The sequence below is a fragment of the Aplysia californica genome, unplaced genomic scaffold, assembly GCF_000002075.1.
Source record: "Aplysia californica isolate F4 #8 unplaced genomic scaffold, AplCal3.0 scaffold00221, whole genome shotgun sequence".
In the NCBI taxonomy this organism is placed as follows: domain Eukaryota; kingdom Metazoa; phylum Mollusca; class Gastropoda; order Aplysiida; family Aplysiidae; genus Aplysia; species Aplysia californica.
The window spans coordinates 1,002,364-1,027,731 of NW_004797491.1; the positions used below are offsets into that span (position 1 = coordinate 1,002,364).

A 25,368-nucleotide genomic window follows, 5' to 3' on the forward strand; every position below is an offset into this window, starting at 1 on the left:
GCTGGAGATGTCCGCCGAGCTGGGGGGGGGGGGGGGGGGGGTGCTGTTGTGTTTTAGATCAGAAATGGAGTCAACTGCCCCCTGGACCAGCGAAGAGGACTGTTCACCACTTCGGCCACAGACAAAGACCACAATCCATCTGCTACAACATCAATACAGTAACATCTTTCCATGGTATAAGTCTGTCGCTGTTCCAGCACCCCACCTCTGAGAATGAGGGAGAACAGCTGCAGAAATTGCAAGTAAGGGGTGTCATGGTGAAGACAGTTCCAGAACTTCCAGACTTTTATGCGCACATCAAATCTGCTCATTTCACCAATAAGAGTCCATATCCTCCTCAAGTGACTTAACATGACTCAACCAGACATGGAGATTTTGAAACCACAGCTGACTGGAGCATGAATGGCCCAGAAAGTTTCCATCGCAGAGTTCCATGACAATGTAAAAAGCTTATGAAGGATAGGCCTGTAGGAACAGAAAATGCTTAAGGTCTTTTGAAGCTATCAAGTGTTTTTATTTGTCTTAGTTCCAAGGGTAATATGTTCCACATAAATGGACCAAGATATATGAGAAAGATCTCTCTCCATATCATTTGTATGATTTAACAAATGTGACAAGTAAGGTGTTATCGTTTGATGATCTTAAGATTTTTCCCAGGTTTATACTGATAAGTTCTTGTAGATCAAAAGGAGCAGTTTTATATTTACACATTTGAAACACATGATGCAGACTTTAAATATCATTCTTTCTTTTACAGGGAGCCAATGCAGTTGTTTTAATAGTGGAGTGACATGGTCTGGTTTTTTTAGATCTTGGTATCAGTCTAGCGGCATTGTTTTGAATTACTTGTAAACGATTCAAATATTTGTTGTTCAGACCTGCTAGGATTGAAATACAATAGCCTAATCTAGATAGGATAAGAAATGTTACCAGTGTTTTTGTGGTCTTTTCGTTTAAGTACTTTCGAACTAGGCCTATTCTTCTCAGCTGAAAATAAAAGGATTTGGACAGAGATCCTACAAACGAGCCATTTGATAAGTGGTGGTCAATATAATATACACCGAGACTCTTGACAAGTTCTTATGTCATATGCCCATATAAATCAAAGTTGACACTTTCCAGATCTTTATTTAATCGTGGATTATTTATAAGAATGTCTGTCTTTTCTTCGGTTAGTTTCAATTTGTTTACTGTCATCCACTTTTAAATTTCATAAAAACATTGTTTAGTGATAGAATTTAGAAATCATGTTTGGCAGATCTTGAATGGTGCCATTAACATACATTTGGGAATCATCGGCATAAAAACAGGGTGGGGTTGATTTAAATCAGGTTGATTTTTTAAATTTAAATCAACTTGATCAGTGATTTAAATCACTTTTAAATTTTTATTCAGTTTTTACATATTTCAACATTCAGAATTCCTTCCCTTGGTTTCATAAAACAGATATACGGTTTAGTAGACGAATATATTCATGCTTAAAAGTCTGCTTTCCCTCCTTTCACTGTAAAATAATACAGTATTCAATTTACTTTTTTTCCATAATTGAAATCAGAGCTGGGTTGATTTAAATCAGTTGATTTTTTTAATATTTTAATCAACTTGATTTTTAAAATCAGTGATTTAAATCACTTTTTTTTTAAATGCATTCAGTTTTTACATATTTGAACATTCAGAATTCCTTTCCTTGGTTTTATTAAACAGATAAGGTTTAGTAGACTAATATAATCATACTTAAACGTCTGCTTTCCCCCCTGTCACTGTAAAATAATACAGTATTCAATTGACTTTTTTTCATAATTGAAATCAGGGTTGGGTTGATTTAAATCAGGTCGTTTTAAATCAGTTGATTTTTTAAAATTTAAATCAACTTGATTTTAAAAATAAAACTCAGTGATTTAAATCACTTTTTAAAAATGTATTCTGTTTTTGCATCTTTAAACATTCAGAATTCCTTTCCTTGGTTTTATAAAACAAATATAAGGTTTAGTAGACTAATATAATCATGCTTAAAAGTCTGCTTTCCCCCTGTCACTGTAAAATAATACAGTATTCAATTTACTTTTTTTAGCATTATTGAAATAAACATGTTCTTTTTAGACAAACACAAGCACGCGCGCGCGCACACACACACACACTGTAATAAAATGCAAGTTTATCTCTATGCATAATTACATCCCACCCCTTCCTTTTAGACTGACATTTTCTTCATTTTTTGTCTGTAGCCATAAAATTCACTGCTCTCTCTCTCTCTCTCTCTCTCTCTCTCTCTCTATATATATATATATATATATATATATATTTAGATATATTAGCAGATTAAGGCTTTCTTTTTCGGTTGCTTAAATTAATCATAAGTTAAAATAAAGACAATGCATTTTGCACTAAAAGAACATACTTTTAGCAACCAAAAATCCCAAACTGTGTCGACATTTTTTTTAAAATAAAAAAAATCCGATTTAAATTTAAAAAATCTTGATTTAATTTTAAAAAATCGATTTTTAAAATTTTTATTTAAAAAATCAAAAAAATCACCAACCCTGCATAAAAATGATAATTCAATCCATGATTTTGTAAAATGCTTGCTAAGGGCTGCGTATATAGTGTAAAAAGCACTGGTCCAAGAATGGACCCCTGAGGAACTCTATAATCGAGCCTGGCCTGCTTTGAAAAGCTATTTTTAATTTGCACTGACTGAAATCTCTATAGTAATTAAGACTTAAACCATGAAAGCACAGTAGGCCTACCCGATAAGCGAAATGAGCGCTCAAGTCTTGTGAGTAGAATAGCATGGTCAATTGTCAAAAGCTACAGACGGATTGAAAAGAGGTAAAAGACAGATGTTTTTGCTATCAACGGAATCCAATAAATCAGACGTTACTTTTAAAAGCGCAGTTTCGGTATTATGATGTATATTATAGGCAGATTGGTAAATTTCCTCAAGACCATTTTTTCTCATGTGAGCCAAAACTTGACTTAAAACAATCTTCTCTAAAATTTTTGAGACATGTTGCAAATTCGAAATTGGTCGATTGTCTTTTAATTCATTTTCATCAAGCCCGGGTTTTTTCCAAAGGTTTTACAATATCTTGTTTGAAAGTATTAGGTACTGTGCCTGTGACAAGTGAATAACAAAAGAATATATTCTCTTAGCAACAATTTATGTTATTACCACTATTGGTTGACTTTCTCATCAATTATTATAATACAGTCAAACCTGTGTAAGACGGCCACCCATTGTCAAGGAAAAAAGTGGTCGTATAAGACAGGTGGCGTCTTAAGGTGACAATCCATATGTGCGGGACGGCAGCGGCACGGCAGCGGGACGATAAAAATCGCTCCAACAGAAATATCAATGTCTGAATCCATAAGTGCGGGACGGCAGTGGTACGGCAGCGGTACGGCAGCGGGACCATAAAAATCGCACCCAGGAGCGATTCTGCCGCTGCCGCAGACAAAAATAATATGAATGTGGCGGAATAGGGTTGACTGTGAAGAATCTCTGTGTGATGTTGTTAATTCATTTGGCACGGAAAACTTGCTGAAACCATTGCACCCCTGTGTCGTCGTTCATCAACCCATTTTCTTGATATGCCCAAATGGTGCCTTCTGGGCTGTCCTGAATGGCAAAGGAATGGATGGACCTGTTCGTTATGCTAGTGACAAAAGATCAAGATAATTGCAACTTTACAATACTGGCGAAGTTACCCGTCGGCAGTGGCGAATTTACCCGACAATTGGTAACCTTAGTAAAATGTATTTATTTAATCAAATTGATTGAAATAACAATTAAATACCTCTACATAGAGATAATAAAGCAGTTAAATAAATGGAATCAATGCAAGAACATAGAAAATATGGATGATAATTAGGTCAATAAGAATGACAATAATAATAAGAATAATAAGATGATAAGTCAATAAGAATTAAATGCAGAGATGTGTAGGCTCTACTATGAAGAAGATTCATAGAAAGAGGCGCACATTTCATTCCGCTGCCGCACATATGGATTTAATGTGACTTGCGGTACCGTACATATCATCCCGCTGCCGCTGCCGTACCGCACATATGGATTGTCACCTTTAGGCACGACTGATCAAGATGAAGAAAACAAACCATTCCCATCTGAGGTCCCAATCGAAAGTAGCCGCATTGTTGTTGTTGTTGTTGTTGGAGGTGGTGGTGGTTTGTATTTTGTTTGTAATTTTTATTTTGTTGCTAATTTTGCACAAGGGTGACAATAAAACGAAATGTATCAGGCGAGGAAGACCGAGTGCCATGTTAAAACAAACACATGGGTCGCCACCACTCGGAGAACGAGCGACACTTCTGTCCCAAGTTCATGTTGACGTCCTTTGTTACTTTGTTACAGACTGGTGGGTAAACTGAGCACTCATCTCACTTATGATTTGCGTATGGGTTCTGGGCGGGGCTAATGGGTTATGAGGGACCACACGCTTGCCTCACCAGCAGATGAAAATTGGTAGCTATTGGTCAACAGTGGGAGGGGCCTACGCAACATGATCGGTTGGAGGGACTACCTAACAACAACGACAGGTGATTGAATTATGACTGCTTGCCCACAACGCCAGGGGCCAATGCACAATTTATGACAAAACGTAATGGAGTCACTAAGGTGTCCGTCTAAGACAGTTTTATTGATTAGTGTGAAAGGGGTTGTGTTAAAATACAACTTAAAATATGGTGGCCGCGGCCGCGTTGGACAGGTGCCCGTTTTACACAGTTAAATTTTATATATAGAAAAAACGCAAGGGGGAAATGGAAAGTGGCCGTGTGTACAGGTGGCCGTGTGTACAGGTGGCCGTCTTATAGAGGTGACCGTCAGGGCAGATTTGACTGTAATTTCAAATCTAGCAAACAGGATTATAGGCTCACATGGACATAAGCTTGATGTGACTCGATGACATTTGAAGTGCCCAAGGTTTCTTCATCAATTTATAATAAAAATGATTATTTCCTCCATGTATGCACTTCTACTTCTAATGTTATAGAGTACCGGTAGCATTATTTATTTACATGTATCATTATCATCATCAGCTTTACTACATGTATATCACAACGATACTTAATTTCACAAGAGTTGGAATGTTTTTCAAGCTTGTTTTGGGTCTTTCACTATCGTTGTTTAAAAATAAACTTAACTATAACAACAACATTGTTCATTATTTCTATGCTTGGCAAGTGTTCATCATGGGCACTGAGCTTGAACTTGCAACAGTGATTTGAGTTAATAACCTGAAATAAGATTAAGAGGAATGGCCATGCACTTCCTAGTGTGTTGTTTATTTGTGAAACCTCTTCCATATTGTATTCCTTCCTTGATGATTGCATGGTGTAATATCACGTGTTGTGTGGGTGTTTGCAATCTACATTTCCTAACCATTGGTGTATGTACAAAATCTCAATGACATTAGGCTATTCCTTTCGTTACTCTTCCTCCTTTTGAGAAAAAAAAATGTATGAAGACGAGGAGGGTTTCGACGAAAAGAAGTTTTGAGGTTTCAGAAGTCGAGCCGCTTAGGGGAAGTGATTGTGTGTTGACCTCGCCTGGTGGGGAGTGTGGCAGAGCTTCTTGTTGTTTATCTGGGTCTGTGTGGTGTTGATTGGCTTGTACGGGAATCATTTGGGGTTGGGTACAGACAGCGTCTGCTCTAGATGTAGATGTAGAGCTGTCTGGTGTGGTGACTTGCAGAATGGTGTTGCTGACTTCGGACTCAAACTGGGTCTCATATGGACTCAGTTGCGTCTGAGGATATGTCCTTCCGTTGTCCGGATGATGTTTGACCTGGGTGTTTCAGCACGGGGAGTACCGGTACCTTGAGGTTCTACTGTTGCTGGTTCCCATTTCTTATTGATAGGATTTCTTATGATCACTGGTTGGTTATTTGAAAGTGGGGGCAACTGTTTCGCACTCTTGTCATGATAGAGTTTTTGTGTTTCTTGTCTGTGTTGCAGATATGATTGTATCTCTTCTGCATTTTGTTGCCTCTGTATTTTCCTAGGCAATGAGTCTTCAAAAAGAAAGCGTGCCGGAGAGAGCAGCTTGTTGTCAATCGGTGTAGTTCTCATAGCTAGTATAGCCTTGTATGGATCTTGGTTTGATTTTAAAGCTTTCGCCAGAGTCCGTTTCACCAATTTCACCTGGCTTTCAATGTATCCATTACTTCTTGGGTAGTGAGGTGAGCTTGTTTCATGTCTGAAGTTGTATTCTTATGAGAACTTCCTGTATGGGGTTCCACTGAAGTGGGGTCCATTGTCGGATCTAACCACTTTAAGTAGTCCTTGCTCAGTGAAAATCTGCTTGGTGAGGGTGATGATCTTGTGACTTGAGCTTTGATTCTTTGGGATTTTCCTCACAAATTGGAATTTTGAATAGTAGTCACTTATAAGGAGATACTCTTTTCCTTTGAGATAGAAAAGGCCAGTTCCTATCGTATGCCATGGTCTTGGCGGAATTTCTGTTTGTATCAGTGGTTCCTTTTGCTGTCCGCTTTGGTGTTTGCGGCATGTTTCACACTTCCTGACAATGTCTTCGTTAATATCTTTCCAGAACACACTTTCTCTTGCTCTCAGTTTGGTTTTCTCTAACCCTAAATGAGGTTCATGCAGTTTGTTCAGGACTTCGGATTTCATCTTCCGTGGTATGATGATTCTGTATCCCTTCATGAGCACTCCAGCTTCAATTGAGATTTCATCTCTGTAGTTCCAATATGGATGGCATAGTTGTGGAACATCTTTGATATTTCCTTGCCACCCATTGTAGATCGCCTCTTACAAGGCACTGAGTTCTGTGTCTGTTTTTGTGTTCTGTGTGATTCGGTGGATGTAGTTATCACTAAACTGAGGCAGGATTTCATGGATTTTGATGCGTTGTGTTTCCAAGGGTTTTGTCTCTTCATCTGAGACAGACTGTCTTGACAGTGCATCTGCAATACACATATCTTTCCCTGGAATGTACTTGATGGTGAAAGTGTAAGGCTGTAGTCCCAACAACAGCATCCTCTGCAATGTTGGCGGTGCAGCCTTTAAGTGCTTGAGATGAATGGATTGTACAGGTTTGTGGTCGGATACCAGAGTGAATTCTTGTCCATATAGGTATGTGAGGAATCTTTCACATCCATAGACTACGGCCAACAACTCTCGTTCTATGTTTGTGTAGCGTGTTTCTTGATCAGTGAGGGTTTTACTTGCAAACACCACTGGTTTTCCTTCCTGCATTAATGTTGCTCCAAAAGCTTTCATAGATGCAACCACCTGGACAGTGATTTCCTTCTTTGCGTCAAATTATGCAAGCGTGACTTTTTCTGTGATCGCATTTATCCTCTGAAAGGCTTCTTCATGGCTTGGGGACCATTCAAACTTGCTTGACTTTGTGAGCAGTTCTCTCAGGGGTGCGGTCAATGTGCTTAGTTTCCGGATGAAATGTTCCATGTATGTTGCCAGACCTAAGAAAGATTGTAGCTCTTTTTCATTCTCAGGAGCCTTCATGTATGCCTGCTACTTTTGAGGGGTCGGGTTTGACTCCGTCTTGAGTGACTGCTACACTGTAGAACTTGATTTGATTTTGCTTTATGGCGCATTTCTCTGGATTTAGTTTCAGTCCGGTTTCGACACATCCTCTGATCATCTCGTGTAGGTTTTGATCATGTTCTTGTTCCGTTTTTCCAAAAACAACAATGTCATCTGCAAGGCCTATGACACCTTGGCATCCTTCAAAAGTTTGGTCAATCTTCTTCTGAAAAATATCTTGACTCATTCTTAATCCAAATGGCATTCTCAGAAATCGGAATCTTCCTTCTGGCGAGTTGAATATTGTGAGGTAACTTGACTCTTCGTCCAACTCCACATAACCACACTTGGCATCCAGGATGGAAAAATACTGTGCACCTGACAGTACCTGACAGGCTTGGTAGAATTTCTTCTAGCGTAGGTGTGGTGTAATGGTCTCTGAGAATCGCCCTGTTCAAGTCTTTTGGGTGTAAACAAAGACGTAAACTTCCATTCTGTTTTGTTCTGTAAACCAGACTGTTGACCCATTGAGTAGGTTGACCTTCTTGAATTTTCTCTATGATCCTATTTTCTCTCATTTCTATGAGCTCTTCCTTTATTTTGGCTTTGATCTGAATTGGCACTTTCCTTTGAGGGTGGGTCACTTTGCTTGTATGTATGTGGTATCGGCCTTCAAACTTTTCTATGCCTCTGAAGGTCTCAGGGTATTTGCTGATCAGGTCTTCTTTGTTCCTGGTATGTTCTGTCCTTGACTTGCATTTCTTTTCAATGCGGTAGTTTAGACTGATCATGCCTAGAGCTTGCAGTGTCGGTAATCCAAGAATTGCTGATCCCTTGTCTTCTGTGACGTAGAAGATTGCACATTCTGCGTTGTCTTTGTAACTGTATTCAATGCTGCAAGTTCCGAATTTCCTTTTTTGGTGTCCACCGTATCCAGTCAGTTTGACTTCAGATAGCGCCAAATCGGTTGGTGTCCCTTCTTTGTCAACTTTTGATGGAAACATCTTCCTGTACAGTCTTAGTGGCAAGGCATTTCCTTGTGATCCAGTATCTATCTTTGCCTTTAGATTTGCTTTACTCCACTCAGGTAACTTGACTTTAACAGTTGCAAAAGCTTCACTGTCAGATTTGTTCAGCTTTATTGTCTCAAATGCACAACTATACTGTTCTTCTTCTTCTGTTGAGTCATCCCCCATAGTGATTTCATGGGTCTAGTTGCGTCTGAGTTTCCTGCATACTTTCTTGACGTGGTGTAACTTCTTGCAATAATTGCATGTTTGGTTTCGAGCAGGGCATTGAAGAAAAGGGGGTGGGGAACCTCCACAATTGCTGCTAAGTTTATTTGGCTGAATCATAGAACTGGACCCGTACTTGGGTTTGTTTTTAGCTGATGGGTTGTAGACTTTTGGTGACGGACTGGACTTTTTCTTCTGCAAAGTCTGGACTGACATTCTATGTTGGCTATCTAATAGTTTCATTCCTGATTTGGAAATTTCTTCAATGTTGCACATTTGCAATGCTGTATCCAGTGTAAGTGTACTCTCTCTGAGTAACCGTTCCGTCAAGGAGTTGTCTCTCAGTCCCACAATAAGTCTGTCTCTTACTAGCTCGCCTTCTAGCTTCCCATAATGGCAGTTTTTACTTTTACTTAATTTCCTGAGTTTTGTGGCATATTCTTCCGCACTTTCCCCCTCAGCTTGACTTGCTGTATTAAACTTGTACCTTTCTAAGGTGATGTTTGTTTTGGGAGTGCAGTAGTTATTACATTTTTCCATTAATGGGGCCACTTCGTCTCTTTCCTTTTCTGGGATTTGCCATGTGCTAGATAGGCTTAGTGCGCGTATGTTACGAAACTTTCTACATCTAGATAAAGAATTACATAACAAAATCTTAAGTGATTTTACCTGTTATCACTTGTTAAGTGGGCAAACCTTTTCCCTTCTGACACCATGTTATGATGTTATGTATTCTTGATATTTGATCTAAGTCAGACGAGCACAAGATGATAGTAAACATTCAGCCATATTGATCTCATAGGGAAGGAAAGTGTTTATTTTCGTTTCGAACTTCTTCACTATATTCGAGTATAAGTATCGAATATCATGACACCCCTTTTTCCTTTTGTTAATTTGTCATATCTTAAAACAATCTTAGCAATTCTCATGGTCACACACACAGACACACACACACACAGACACACACGGACACACACACAAACACTCACAACACACACACATATATATATGGGCAATCTCCTGAAAACTTGAACTTTTCGTAACACGGGCATCAATTTTTTTAATTCAACAAAATTGTTTGAAAATGTACTCAATACACCTTTGACATGTCTAGTTTTGATCCCTACAAGGCTGAAGCTAAAACCTGTTTGGTTTCTTTGGAAACGGAAGTGAAGTTTAGACTAGAGCACTATGGTCTTAAAAGTTACACAGGACACAACAATGCCGCTCAAAACATTAAATGTAATAGAGTGAAAGAAAATTTGATTGGGCAAACACAATGTCCTTTATATTCATTGTTTGTTCACACAAATTTCAAAACATTTCTTAAAAAAGAAAACGCCTATCAAACAATCATAATGTCTTAACGATACTGGGCAAAAATTATTTTTCAAAAAGAAAACTTTACTTTTATTTACAAAAATACTAATAAAAGTGGAACTTTAAAAAAGTATTGCTATAAAACAGGAAATGTAATGCTGTCGATTCAATAAATATGAACAAAATCGATGAGTATTTTGGCAGCAACAATAGCTGAATGTAGTAGTCTTAAACGTAACAGGACAAAAGATAAAAAAAGAAGTGTGCAGAAAAAATGGACAACTTGTTTCTTTAAAATAATATGCACATCTACTGAGAACTAAAACATGTATACAAATACTTCTTTGATGTTATCTGTTATGTTTTTAGAAGAAGAAGAAAAAATATCAACTTATTGACTCATTGAGAATATTATTATAGAGACTTAAAATTTATGGGACAAAAATCTAGTGGCATTTACAAAGTGAAACATGAAATTCAAACTAAACTTAAAATAATTTTCCCAATAGTAAAAGCAGCAGCAGTAGCAGTAGTAGTAGTAGTAGTAGTAGTAGTAATAGTAGCAGCAGCAGCAGCAGCAAAAACTGAAGCAACAGTAGCAGAATGTCAAAAAAGGTACTCACATCTCCTTCATTATCGCTACTAACATTGTCAAAATACATCGTCATTCATGGCAGCAAACATTGCTCTATCTTTCTGTGATTTCTTGTGACATTTTGATGATGTTCACTTTCAAAAATGTTTCCACGGCATGGTGATCATGTTGACGATCATTTGAGACCACAACGATTTTGTTAGTTTTGTAGCATCCCATTTGGCACACTTTGGATGAATAACTCTGTAGCTCGAACAGGAAGATTGAAGCAAATTCATTACAGTATGGACCTCTACTTCCCTAACATCTCTTTACGATTTCAACAACACATAACATTGCCATTGGGCACGAAACAAGTGAACGGAATGTTTACTAGATACTTTTCAAAGTCCAACTGCACTCGGATTTAGCAAGGATGAGGAATGTCAATATGTCCTTTTGCTGCTGTGTTTGGAAATATTTTTCTGACGTACATTTTCCAAAGTTTGCTTTCGAGATGCTTTGGCTTTTGGAAGGACTTTCACAACTCTGTGGACAGCTTGTTTGCAGGATGTGGGAGTCTGTTTGACACTTCCTCGAATATATGGACCCTTTTTTCTTCTTCTCTGCGTCTTCACCCTTTCCCTTTATTAAATGGTACCTTTCTCTAGCCTTAGCATTGTCTGCCCTTTCCTTCTGACTTGACCAGGATGCTGTTACCTCTCTTGTGTAGCTTGTCCATTTCTTTCTTTAGTATCACTTGCCCAACAAACCTACCTGTTGCAACTTTGCTAGTGGTAGTGGTAGCCAAAGTGAAGTTTTTCTTTCTTGCTTTTCCAACAATTTGTTCGTCGGTCTTTGCCCTGTGATTTGCCACCTTCTTTTCCCAGTCAAACGTCTTCAGCTCTTTACGATAGCACATCGATGTTACCCTTTGTTTTCTTTAATCGGTCGTTGTATTCCTTTGTTGGCTCAGTGTTAAACTTTATTGTAATAAACTCTGTGTATTTCTTTTCAGAATATCGGTACTTAAAAGCAATCCATTCAGAGATCTCTAGCGCAGAGCACGCACCTATAGTATGGTAAAGTTGGAAAGAGAATGTGGGAGCAGGAGGGGTAGATGAGCAAATTGTACCTATCAGTTTTGTCACTGAATTAAGAGATTAACCCGTGCTATACTTCGTCGAAAATAAGATAATGGTGGATTACTGTTTTGTATTCTTTTATTAAAGTAATTAGCAACAGAAAGAGTAGTCAAAAAATGTTGGTTTGGAATGCATAGATATGAATAAAGTGAATATAAACTTAAAACGATGTCATTCATCACTGATGTGGTCTTGCTTGTCTATAAATCTAAGTCCAAGACGATAAAATCAGCTACAAAGCCCTAAATATTATTGGGGCAACACTTGTTACCAAAACTTTGGTCAAAATGATTTAGTCCATGTAACCATAAGACCAATGTATAAACTTACTTTCCTCTTGTTAAAGCCAAAATAAACTTTTGATGAAAACCAAAGGCAAAGCTACACTGTGGACAAAGCGAAGCAGCACGGGCGGGGGCAATCAAAATAAAACCAACGGGAAAGACGGACGTTACCAGCCATACCAAGAACGGCCCGAAGCGAGGAGATGCCAGGAGAAATTTCGGCCGATGTACAATCGCTTTCATCGTTTCAAATGTACATACATGCGTGCACACGAGCACATTACTGGCAGCATGCTTGACTATTGTAGATCTACATAATTTCAGTGGTGATAACAAGAAAGGACAACGAGGAGAGTTAGTTAAAACTGTTTGTCAAAACCACAATGAAAAATAAAAGCAAAGCACACAATGCATTCACTTTATTCAAAGAAAGACATTATAGAATTGGCCTCTTTTCTTTCAATTAACTTTTTGACCAAGATCTACTTGTCCATAGGTTCTCCATAACATTACCTCTGTCTTTCATTCTTTCTTTCTCAATCGTCGAGATAGGATGTCTGAAGTTAGTAGTCCTTCAGGTGAGTCTAACCATGAACATTTCATGCGGATAGAAAAAGGAATCACGACTCATTCAAACTGAATTTGTCCATCTGCTTTCGTCATCTGGTAAATTTCTCTTCAAGTGGTGAATTTCCCCAAACTAAAGACGCATTTAATTAATCGGGTTCGCCTAGTCCTTTCTTTCTTTCCTCTTTGTAGTTATCTCGTCAATCAGTAGAAACGGCGCCAATCTTTTTTGTTGTTGTTCATTATAAACTGAAACTAAAATTTACATGGAAAATCCCATACAACGTCGCATCGCTTTCATCGCCCTCTTTGTCTTGTTCCTGGTGTTTACGCCCCATTTTGCACCACCAAGCCTACAGTGTGATAATACCCAAAATATACTTTTTATTTCCTTGACAGAGTCTATCAGCAAAGTTTAATCAATGAAGCTCGATCTTCAAAATTATATTCGAAACACCGAGCCAAGCAGCCTTATCCTTGTATTTGTCATGTTTCAGATAACGATAACAAGTTGTCAACTTCAATTGCCTCAACTGCCAACCCCAAAGCTAGAAATATGTGGCATCAACGAATGAAAGCCTTAAAATAAAATTCTTAAAGTAGCTACTCATTCTATAAGGATAAAACACAAAGACCAAGTCTAAATTAATACAATGACGAAATCAAACACTTTGTCCAATTTCCGTGACATCAATTCACAGACGCAACTATTTACCGCCAAAAATTCGTAATCGCTGTAGTAATTTTGTTCTTGGTTGATGAAATGACTAAAGTCATCGTATTTCTAATTCTACAGTGAAAAATTACACCTTTTAAAAGATCAATTCAACTGAAGATACGGTTACTGTTTTTGACCATTTAACGGACGAGACGTGTAGCGTTTAATTTAAGACCGAATTTTATGTCCTTTGTTTGAAGAAATGGGCCGTTATATTATATTTGTCGGTTACCCTGAAAGTTCTACTTAAGATCAGTATTGAACCCTAAATACGAAAATGAGATGCTGACAATTCTTAGAGAAATCTTAGGATGAAAACTGTCTCAGGTGAATTTTACGTTTTCATATTTAAAAAATGCTGAATTTTTAACAAAAAAGCTCCACACTGTTTCAGCATATCGTTTCATTGGATATTTTCTGCCTAGTCCAGGTTCGGCAACCTTTTCACCACCGGCACAGCTCATCTTAACTATGATTAGAAATAAATACAGCTTTTTATGGTGTCTGTGGTAAAGAGTATGGGCAAGTTCAAGTTTTCAGAAGAATTGCTCATTGGATATATATATATATATATATTATACTGAACGCCATTAAAAACGCAACACATCGTTCGCAGAGTCTGAACACGTGTGAGTTAAAAGAATAGATTAAAAGAAGTGTTTTTCTTTAAAGTGAATTAAATATTCAACAAATATATGAATCAATTTGATCACACACTTAATCTGATTTTGATACATTGTCTTCCTTCTCTCGGAGTACCCCCATAGTACAAATTTGCAGATAAACACATACTGAACCTCAATAAAGATCTCTAACCCTTAGTAAATTGTATGGCCATCTTTAACATGTATACAGACCAAAACATTTCTTCAGATAGATTTTATAACATTGTCAATGTTTTGTTGAGAAATTCCCTCCCACTTTCGCAGTAGTGCGATCTCCCAATAGTAGAATAGCTGCAGATTCGCAAAACGGCACACACTTTGCAGTTCAGTTCATCCTTTATATGCGCAGTTGGAGACATGTCGGGTGCATAAACTGACCAGTCCATGACATTCAGGTTATGATCTTCCAGAAACTGGTTTTGTTTGTTCAGGATGTAAAGCAATATTTCCGGAAAAAAATTACTACCTGAAAAAAAAATGTAAATCTACTACAAATCAAGCCCTACACCAGCGCAAAAAAGGGAGTTCACTTGCGCCATCAACAATAATATATATTATTATTACATAAATATATGGAACGAAAATAACACACAACAAAGTCCAGTCGACAAATTGGAGGATAAACAGACGATCAGAAACTTGCTCGCCGCTAGATTAAGTTTTACTTTTAGTAAGGTTTTTACGGCGCTCGCAACTGCTAGTTTTAGTTTAAGTTTTAGTAGAGGTTTTACGGCGCTTGCAACTGCATAAGGTCATATGAGCGCCAAGGGGAGGATGTCAACAGAGAAGTCCTTACAAGGAATCAGACTTACTCTGCTCACCTCTCATTGTTAAATGGGCAGTGTAAGGGCAGGAGTGTCGTGTTGGATGACTGAGAGATTTGATTTTTTCCATGTGCTGTTTCGCACCGTGAAGACGTCGCTGTAGTCGTGGCTTCGTTACCGGTAATTGCAGCCCTAAATAAGGCGTTCTTGATCGAAGTCCTGTACGTACTGCTCCGCGCTTCAGACGGATGAGAGTAACATTTTCACGCACTCTATTAAGCATGCCTTGAGCCGTTACTTTTGAGAAACGAAACGATTTGGCAGATGCGACAGCAAAATCTGCCTCTCTTGAACAGGGCTGGCCACTCGAGACTGTCCTATCCTTTGCCCATCTCGGACATTTCAAGAGTGCTAAAATCTTTGTATAAGTCGAGAACAATACAAGCACTGCATTTTAGCCGCATTGCTGCTTCTCAGAAAGATTTTCCGCCATGGACAAGGCGGAAGCAAAAGTTGCGATCAGCTTCGCAAAGCTGAGGAGACTTGCAATGAAATAAATTTTTTTAATTAATCGAAAAAAAAAAAGATAGGACTTTTGTTCGGAAAGAGCTACGGGTTATTTTCCAGGCAAATAATTTTGAACTCTTTTATAAAATAGCAACTAATGAACACATTTTGCTAATGCAGTTTACTGTATTGTGATGAAAAGTGCCCATGGAAATAGCAAAAATTGTGCATGGCTGTGAGCACTAACAACTGCTCATACGTGTCTCCAAAAATCGTGACGATAAGAGCATATTTGGCTTTTTTAAACAACTTTTTGAAAACGTTGCGTCTTTATTGGCGTTCAGTATACACACACACACACACACACACACACACACACACAACAACAACAACCTCGCATCGCCTAGTGACGTAGCCAATCACACGCTATACAGCAAAGCGGGCCCTGCCATAGGGCGGACAAAAGCCCAAAGAGCAAGTTTAATATCTTGGTAGTGGAGAATCTTTGGTGAAAGGAGACAATTTTAGAGAAGAAAATGTTTCCGTCACTACCCGGACTCAAACCCGGGTCCTTTGAATGAGAGGCGAACACCTTAACCTCTGGGCCACGAGAGCCCCCTGTGTGTGTGTGTGTGTGTGTGTGTGTGTGAGAGTGTGTGTGTACGTACGTGTGCGTAGGTATGTGCGTGTGCGTGTGTGTGTGTGTGTGTGTGGTGTGTGCATGTTGTGCGAACACGAAATTGAACAGTTGAATTTAAAGAATAGAAGCTAAAAAATGCTGAAACAGAGAATTATCAGCCCAAACTAAAATAACAAATTTAGGTGTGGTGCTAGATCAAGATATGTCAATGAAATACCATGTATCCAATCTTTGTAAAAATCTATATCTCCAACTGAAGAAAATAGGGAGCATTAGAAAATATATATCTGTTGGTGTCACCAAAACATCACTTATATTGTCAAGGATTAATAAATTGCAGTTCCTTACTGGCTGGTGTACCTGATGAACAGTTACAACAACTACAAAGAGTACAAAATATTGCTGCCAAAATAATTACTAAGAAACTAAAGCATGATCATGTGACTCCTATTTTAAAAGAATTGCACTGGCTCCGGGAGAAAGAGCGTATCATATATATAAAATCTGTTTAACTTGCTACAAATGCTAAAATGATTTATCACCGGATTATCTAAAACAGTTTTTAACACCCTATGTGCCTCCTAGAACGCTCAGATCATCAAGTGACAAAACAACCCTTGTTAAGCCTAAAATAAATTACAAATCATATGGCCAACGCTCTTTTTCATATTTTGCCCCATTTGTTTGGAATAGGCTTCCAAAAACTATCACAGAAGCAGAAAATCTAGAAATTTTTAAGAAGAAACTAAAAGCATTTCTATTTTCACCATATTTCGATTAGACAGAATCCATCCAAGCTGTAGATCGTTGTGAGTTTGCATGTGCGTATATACGTAAGTGTGTATGTGTGTGTGTGTGTGTGTGTGTGTGTGTGTGTGTGTGTGTGTGGTGCGTGCGTGCGTGTAAATGTGTGTGCACGAGTATGTAACACTATGTAGCCTACCTATAAAATTGATTTGCAAATCCATAATATGTATCATGTTAAGCGCATAGAGCATTGCATAAGTGGATACGCGCTATATAAATGCAATCCATTATTTTATTATCATTATTAAATGCATCATCATACACACCAAAATAAAAAAGGCACAAGACTTACAAAACTTCCCATCTATTGGCAGAAAAGAGCAGATGGATCGTGTGGTCGTCTAGCTCCACCGATTGCTTCAGGTAACTGTCAATCATAGTGCCGATGGTTGTACTACGATCTGACAAAAAGAAAATGATGGGGACCAGAGTTACAGATGCTGTGTTATCAGTATCAACTTGCCTGACAGAACCGGCAGACGAGATACAGCACACATAAAAAATAGCAATCCTAAGTCAAGTTGATGGCGTCAGTCAGGAGCAGGAATTTTAAAGAAACGACTTTTTTAAACTTTTGAATAAATCTAACATTTTGGAAAAATATTAATAATAGGGCCAAATTAGGAGCAAGTCATATTATATTCACACAATACAATGGCAATGATGTGTCTATTTATGATGATGCTGATATTGACAGAAAAGGGGAGCCAATAAAACAATTTGGCCCATATATAATCATATCGCATCAGGAAGGGAAAAGAACGATTTAACAAGTTATAGGCCTATTCACTGTTCTTCCACTAAAAGTTTACTTGATAATAAATTTACAATGCATTTTCAGGGGGCTCTCGTGGCCAAGAGGTTAAAGAGTTCGCCTCTCATTTAATAGGTCCCGGGTTTGAGCCCGTATAGCGACGGAAATGTTCCTTCTGTAAATTGTCTCCTTTCACCTCCTTCCCTGTTCTCTAGCGATATGTTCTGTCGTCTGCTTTCGTCTCCACTCTGCCCCCCCCCCCCCACCTCCTTCGCCCCCTCCTCTGGGCCCCTGACTCTTTCTGCAGCCCTTCTATTGATTTTCCCTGGCGCCCTCTTACTGCTGTCTTTCAGCCACACCCCTGATCTTCTGGTAGGAAAGATCTACACCTAGCCTTCTCGGACAAGGGCGAAAAATCTCGGACGTCCCATGAGCAAGTTGCGCATGTTAAAAATCCCTTGGGAGGTCCAAAATCGATAAGAGTAGGCTTCGGCCGCCACCCGGGCAAATTCAAAATTTCCTACCGACTGAGAATGTTTAATGTGTCCCACGCACTCATGTGACCTTATGCAGTTATCACCACCATAAAACACTTACCAACAAAAAAAAAAAACTATTTTAAAAAAATGCATTTTCATCATGAATAAAGAGATACTTTTCGAGAGCTACAAGCATGTACTACCTACAAAATGTTCAGATTGAATACAATTTGAAATATTAGGATACATTTCTAGCACAGGCAAGTAGTACTAGATACTTATTATGAGAACAGATGAACACAAGAAAAAAAAAGAGAATATTACGTTAGCGCTATTTTTTTCCTTCTGTCTTCATCTGATCCAGAGAAAATCAGACAAAAAGGACTTCAAAATGAATCTGACTATTGTAGTGTAGTATCAAGCCATTTGTAAATAGGTAATGTCATTCTCCTGATATTTCCTGTCATATATGACATAAATTTTTGAAACTTTTTTGTATCACTGCTATGAGGAGTTATAAGCAACAGTTTGAATATTTTTACCTCAGAAAGTGTCTTTTCGCAGTGAATAAAACAATGTAGCCCATTATAAGATCGTCACAATAAAGTCAATTTGGCAGGACCTTATATAATAAATAAGCAGAAGGGCATTATACTAAACTAGATGGAAACGCTCAATAGGTCGAACCCTGATCTACAGCACTTCACTGTTGCTGCTTTAGATTGACATAGATTGGGAAGACTTTTATTGTCATCAGGAAAGATTCAGACCCTGAAAAATTGTTATCTTCACTGTCTACGTAAGAAAGAAACAGATGAGCGGCTTGCTTATAATGATCACTTATCAGCTTTATCTTATTTGATGAGTCAAATAGCTTGGTCACCTGTGCTCGTTATCATATTAAAATTTGAAATAAACTCATGAAACAGGTTTGGTTATAATAGACATGCGAAGTAGAAGAATGAAGAAAATATATTGACAGACCAAATTAAAATTAAATAATAACACCCATGTCATAACAAATACAAATTATACATATATTTATTTTAAATGTAACAGAAAAAAACAACAACAAAACGGACAACAGTAAACACTTTCAGTATTTATTTATTGCAGTAACATTCATAATTGTGCGGCAACACCACTTGACAAAATGAGTCAATTATCGCACTCACTCAGAAGTCATGTCACACAAAACCTTGATTTTTTAAGAAATACTGTTGTCCATTTCTTCTGATTCCCCTACTCTAAGTGTAGGGTGTCCAGACCAAAATTTCATCAGTAAGGTAAATCTAACATTTAAAAAAGTGATTGTGGCGCCGTTTGATCTCATGATTACAACAGAATGCTTGTAAATCAGACCATTCGTTTAAGCTCAATGGTAATTTGAGTTTTCACTTTTGTTTCGCGAATGAAAATAGGGAATATAAATAGACATGTAATGGCACAAATTATGGTAGCATCAAGGCAATCCAAGATTAAATGTATGAGGGTGAAAATTGTCAAAAAAACTATTGCCTGGAGATCATGTCTTCCTCTGTCTTCGTTGCTTTCCCTTGCTAGATCACAGGGGTAGTCGACTGCAAGGTGTTCTTCTGCTTGTTCTTCAACTTTTAGCTCAACTGGTGTCGGTATGACCAATTTTCCAACTTAGAAGTACCCCTTGCCTTAAGGCAGCCATTATTTTGAATTTTGCACGGGTGACAGTCAAAGACTACTCTCATCGATTTTGGGACCACCAAGGGACCTTTATCGTGCACAACTTGCAAACGAAAACTCTTAAAATTTTCGCTCTTATCCCAGAAGGCTAAGTGTTCGATTTTATCTCCCCTAAGAATAGGGGTATGGCTGAAAGACAGCAGTAAGAAGAAGCCAAGTGAAGCAGGAGAAAGAGTCAGGAGTGGGGGGGGGGGGGGTGAGGGAAGGAAGGGGGTGGGGGCAAAAAGTGGAGACGATAGCAGACGACAGAACATTGTTAGAGAGAGAGAGAGAGAGAGAGAGAGAGAGAGAAAGAGAGAGAGGGGGGGGGGGGGGGGGGGGGAAGAGTGTGAAAGCAGATGATAGAACATGTACAGCAAAGAGGAAAAGAGAACATTTTAAAGGAGAAAACGTTTCCGTCGCTGTCGAGATATTTGAATGAGAGGTGAACACCATACCTCTAGACCATGCGCGCTCCTTTGTACTTGTACATAAAACTATACATTTTCTGATTTGTCTTGTCAAGATATATTTACATTGAAACCGACTGATAACATTATATCATCACATGAAGGAAGACGTCCACCAAAACGGCCAACGAAATATGTAATTTCTAAAGAAAAAATTAAGTTTAAAAATCAATTGTGACTTTAAAAGTAGCCTACATAAAGTAGGCCTATACATTTTTGTGATCTCAACAATGAGTCGATTCATATGAACATAAGCAATTCAATGTGGCCGCCAAAACGTGTTATTTTAAGGAGAGATTAAAATTTAACGTTAACTGAGACTGAAAAGTAATGCAAGCACAGTCGAACCTGAGTAAGACGGCCACCCATCGTCAAAGAAAAAAGTAGCTGTATAAGACAGGTGACCATCACGGGCATGGACTGATAAAAACGAAAGAAAAAAAAACAACTACATTTGTGTATTCCCTTCTGAGGTCCCAACCGAAGGTAGTAGTGCTCAAGGTTAAGACTGCCGCAAGGCTAATTAAAATGGGTTTTTGCTTCCTCTAGAAAGATTGTTGCTTTTTGTTGTTGAGGGGGCGGGGCGGGGCGGTTTTAGGGTTTTTGTTGTTGTTGTTTTTCCGCCTGATTTTATGCAAGGGTAAAATAAAAAAGAAACGTGTAAGACGAGGAAGACCGAGTGCCATGGTAAAACTTGGGTCGTCACCACTGTGAGAACGAGCGACACTTCTAAATAAATGCCAAAACTCTTTGTGACTTGATGAGGAGTTTAATGATCAAGCACAATGAAGAAATACGTCAGACGACGCGTGACTGGAACAGAAACAGAACAGAAATAAAGCGGATGAATATGACTGACAAATAAGGGAAAGAATAATAATGGACACAAAGAACAGATACGAATGATGGCACATACATGTAGTCTTGTCGCTACTGAATGATATTCCTGTTCACAAGAGGTTTGTGGTCCACTGCCACGATCAGGTCGGAACAACCCAAGGTGAAATTGCGTGCTTTGTCTAATGCATCAACCACAGCCAGGGCTTCAGCTTCTGTGGGTGCATAGCGGGACTCGGCTCCTGGTGTGAATCAGCTCCTGACCAGGGCAATCTTCCACCCAGTTTGCAGCAAAATGGTTTTTCCGAAGGACATGTGCATTGTTTCTGAAACAGCCAGAAGCCTATGCCATCCTTGCTCCAGTCGGTGGCTATGCAAGTTGGTTTCTTCTTGTCAAATATTTCAACCCCTTGATGGATTTCATTGATGATGGCCGCCTTTGATCATTCAAACAGACCGTCCAGCTCCTCTGTCCATTCGAAGCGTTTTCCCGGCTTCAGGGCTTCCCGGAATGGGAGCATGCGTTCAGCGGAAGAGAAGGCATAGGATACCTGATTGATGAGACCGAACCAGCTCATGATGTCGGTGATGTTCCGAGGTGTGGGGAAAAGTCAAATGGCCTCCAGGTAGCGGGCACATGGGCGCACGGTGAAGGGAGTTATTTCGAAACCTGATAACTCGACCGCAGTTTTGGCGAATTGGAATTTAGATGGGTTGAGTGTGATGCCATTGGTACCACATAAGTCAAACCACTTGACGGCCTGGAAAAAGGCTTCCTCAACGGAACTTGACCATATAAGGGTGTCGTCAATGCATTTGGTTTTGTTGGGGAAGTCGGCAACGTTTTCTCATCGAAGCGACGGCTGTATCCATCCCCGGACGATATATAGCCTTGAGGGGTCACGAGATAGTGGCAGCGACCCAATGGGGTGACAAACGTCATCAAATGTCTATCCTCTTCAGCAAGAGCGATGCTATGGTAGCCATTCCACGCCTCAAAAATAGATTTCCTTGTGTGGGGTTGCACTTTGCGGGCCTGGTGGAAGGGAGACTGAGTGTGGCGTGTCTCCCGCGTTGCATGTCGGTTAAGCGGTTGGAGGTCACCCGGTTGGTTTACCCGAATTCTTCGGACAGATCACCATCTTGTGGCACCAGGTGACTGGGGTGCCGACGGGGACAGGCTCGATTACCCCGAGTCACACATCTTGATCTAGGCCGGCTTTAACCTTGTCCTGCCAATGGTCAGGGAATGGGATGGGGGTGTGGTGGGTCACGGGACGGGCGTCAGGGTCCGCCATGAGGTGGATGGGTGGGCCAGACATCATCGGTAGTGCTAGATGTTCGCACACGTTGAATGCACTGGACCTGTAGTGATCTAGGAGCCACTGCTCCAAGCCCTCTATGTTCTCTTCTGTGGCAGGAAGCGGGAGGGAGGTTCGTGGAGGCGGAGGTGGTTGGTGGTGGCGGAGGTGATTGGCGGTGTGAGCACCCGCAAGCCGGCCTGTTCTTCGAATTGATGGCTACACTAGTGGCCCCAATGGTCGGAAAGCTAGGAGGGATCATTCCAAAGCCACACAGGCTTGTTTGCTTAGGAACACCCGACCAGTGGATGTGGTGAAGTACACCATCTGGTGGGTCACCAGCTTGGTGTTGGACGGAGACGTACCAGAAATACGAAGAGGAAGGGCTCCGATGATGTCAATGGCCCCACGATTCGCGGCTGTCATCTTCATGTTGACAGGGAGGAGGTGACAGCGAGTGAGGCTCATCTTAGTCAAGAGAGCTACGCCCGCCAGGCACGACTGGCATCCGGTGTCTGCCATAGTTTGGTACTTGACGGGAGAGGTGCTGCCTCTCAGAGGTGGCGGGAAGCCGAGAGATTGGGCGTCGGAAGGCACTGCCTGGATGGTGACGTCCACAAAAGGCTGAGGGTCGGATGCTCGCTTTTCCCATGCCCTGCAGAACTCATTGTACACGAGATGGTCTGGGGATACAAAGTGCGCATTAGACACCGGTGTGGCCGAATCTGCACCACATAGACTGTCAAAGGCGGCAGCAGAGTCATCCAGGGATTTGGTGGGGTTGCGGTTCCGTGACGATTGTCGGCAGAGGTTGGCGAAAAGATTGGACAGGCCACACTTGATGCATCTTTTACCAAATGCCGGACACTTCTTCATACGTTCCTGTCTACCATTCCCATGGTCCAGTTTGCCGCAGTAATTGCAGGGGGACACTTGGCCCTTGTTGTGGCCCAAGTTGCCCCTGTGTGCCGAGTTTCTCACTGCGCTTGTAGGAGCTTGTGGTCGCTGCCGTGGTGAAGGAGCCGCCTTTAACAAGGCGACTGGCTGACCTCTTGCCACTCTCCTTCGCCTCCACGTAGCAGAGCGCATCCTCAAGGGACATGTCCTGCGTTGACTCGCCTAAGATGTCGAGTCCGATCTCATCATCAATCAGACCTTGTTTTTCGAAGCAACTCGTAGTAGCACTCGAAAAGCTGGAAGACGATGTCTGCACCTGTGAGGCAAGTCGCTTGTTTGTTGTCGGCCCACCGTTGGGTGAAGTATGACCACGCCTCGCTCGTTCCTGACGCAGACATAACAGGGCGTCGCGTTTTCTCAGCCTTGGGAGCCGCAGTTGGTGCGTTCGCTGGTGCTGCATGGACTGTGGTGGCGTGGATGTCAATGAGGCGTGTCAACATCTCGGTCGGCGTAGATGCAGGCCACTCCACGTCGCAGCCAAGGGGATGGAGGTCATGATGTGTCTTCTATGTCTTCTAAACAAACGCCAACACTCTTTGTGACTTGACGAGGACTTTAATGATCAAGCACAACGCAGACATACGTCAGACGACGCGTGACTGGGACAGAAACAGAACAGAAATAAAGCGGATGAATATGACTGACAAATAAGGGAAAGAATAATAATGGACACAAAGAACAGATACGAATGATGGCACATACATGTAGTCTTGTCGCTACTGAATGATATTCCTCTAGCTTCTGCAGTAAGTTTATGTTGACATCTACTGTTACTTTGTCACAGACTTGGTAAACTGACCACTCATCTCACTTTCAATCTGCGCTGCGTATGAGTCAAGAGTTGTGGGTCAGGCTTATGGGTTATGAGGGACCACATGCTGCCCTCACTAGCAGCTGGAAAGTCATTGTTACTGGCTGACAGGGTGACTGTCAAACCGGCTTCTCAATTTTCCAGGGGTGCCATCCATTTTCCAGGGGCATGTTACATAACAATCAGTGAATGACAGCATATGCTAGTTTAAAACATATAACACACACACACACACACACACACACACACACACACACACACACACACACAAGTATGTAGCCAACATTTTATCCAGTCAACAACATTTCAGTGTGGCACTGGAGCCTTGTATAACTTAAGTATTTCAGTCTGTTCTTTCTTATCATATTTATATTTTCTTATTTACATTTTCCCCTAATCATTTTATATATGGCTCTTTTCGTCTATGCAGACGGACAATTTTAATGTAGAAATGGAGAGAGTAAAAAAGAAAACAGAAACGGAAACAAAAAACAACCAAACAAATAAAAACACACCGGCACATGAGTTTCTACTAGGGATCATTTCATAGAAAATAGAAATATAATATCATGTACATGTGTGTATTGTGTATCGGTTTAAAAAAGATCCCTGGAAGATCAGTAAAAAACAGAACAATCAGAAACAAATATACGGGGCTCTCGTGGTCTAGAGGTACGCCTTCGCTTCACATTCAATAGGTTCCAGGTTCGAAACCTGACAGAGACGGAAACATTATTTTTTTTCTCTAAAATGTTCTCTTTTCACCTCCTTTCCTTTTCTCTCGACATGTAGAAATAGTCAGGAGCAAAGGAGAGAGGAGCCCACTGGCCGGGGGTGGGCCGGGTTAGAGCGAGAAAGTGGAAATGAAAGCAGACGACAGAACGTACTGCTTCTCCTTGTTCCTTCTTACTACTGACTTTCAGTCACACATCCCTGATCTTAGGGTAGGAGTGACCGAACATTTGGCTTTCTCGAAAGGGAAAAATATCTCGGAGGTCCCATGTGCAAGCTGCGCACTTTAAGTTCTCTTGGTGGTTCTAAAATCGATAAGAGTAGGCTTCGGCCGCCACCAAGGCAAAATTCAAAATTAAGTCATTGCAAAGCCTGACAATATTGTAGTCAGTATAAAGACATAAAGAGTACCATCGAAATCGAAACGTGACTGCCTGAAAGCAAGGGGCCCTACGAAGTATGAAAAGTGGTCACATACGTAAAAATCAATTGTACTGCAGGTTGAAAAACCAGCAGTCGACTTCCCCTAAGGTCTAGAGGAGGGAGAAGAAGGAGAAGGAGAAGGAGAAGGAG

At 40.2% G+C, this 25,368-nt stretch overlaps 1 protein-coding gene across 1 annotated transcript in view; it reads right to left on the reverse strand.

The window, feature by feature from the left end:
* Positions 1–17,158, reverse strand: part of LOC101846818 (thymidylate kinase) — a gene marked incomplete in the record, with an annotated part of 35,820 nt that extends 18,662 nt beyond the window's left edge. Inside the window, 1 exon segment of the mRNA XM_005099661.3 lies at positions 17,049–17,158. Within this exon segment, the coding sequence (XP_005099718.2) occupies positions 17,049–17,134 (86 nt within the window).
* Between the last annotated feature and the right edge of the window lie 8,210 nt (positions 17,159–25,368).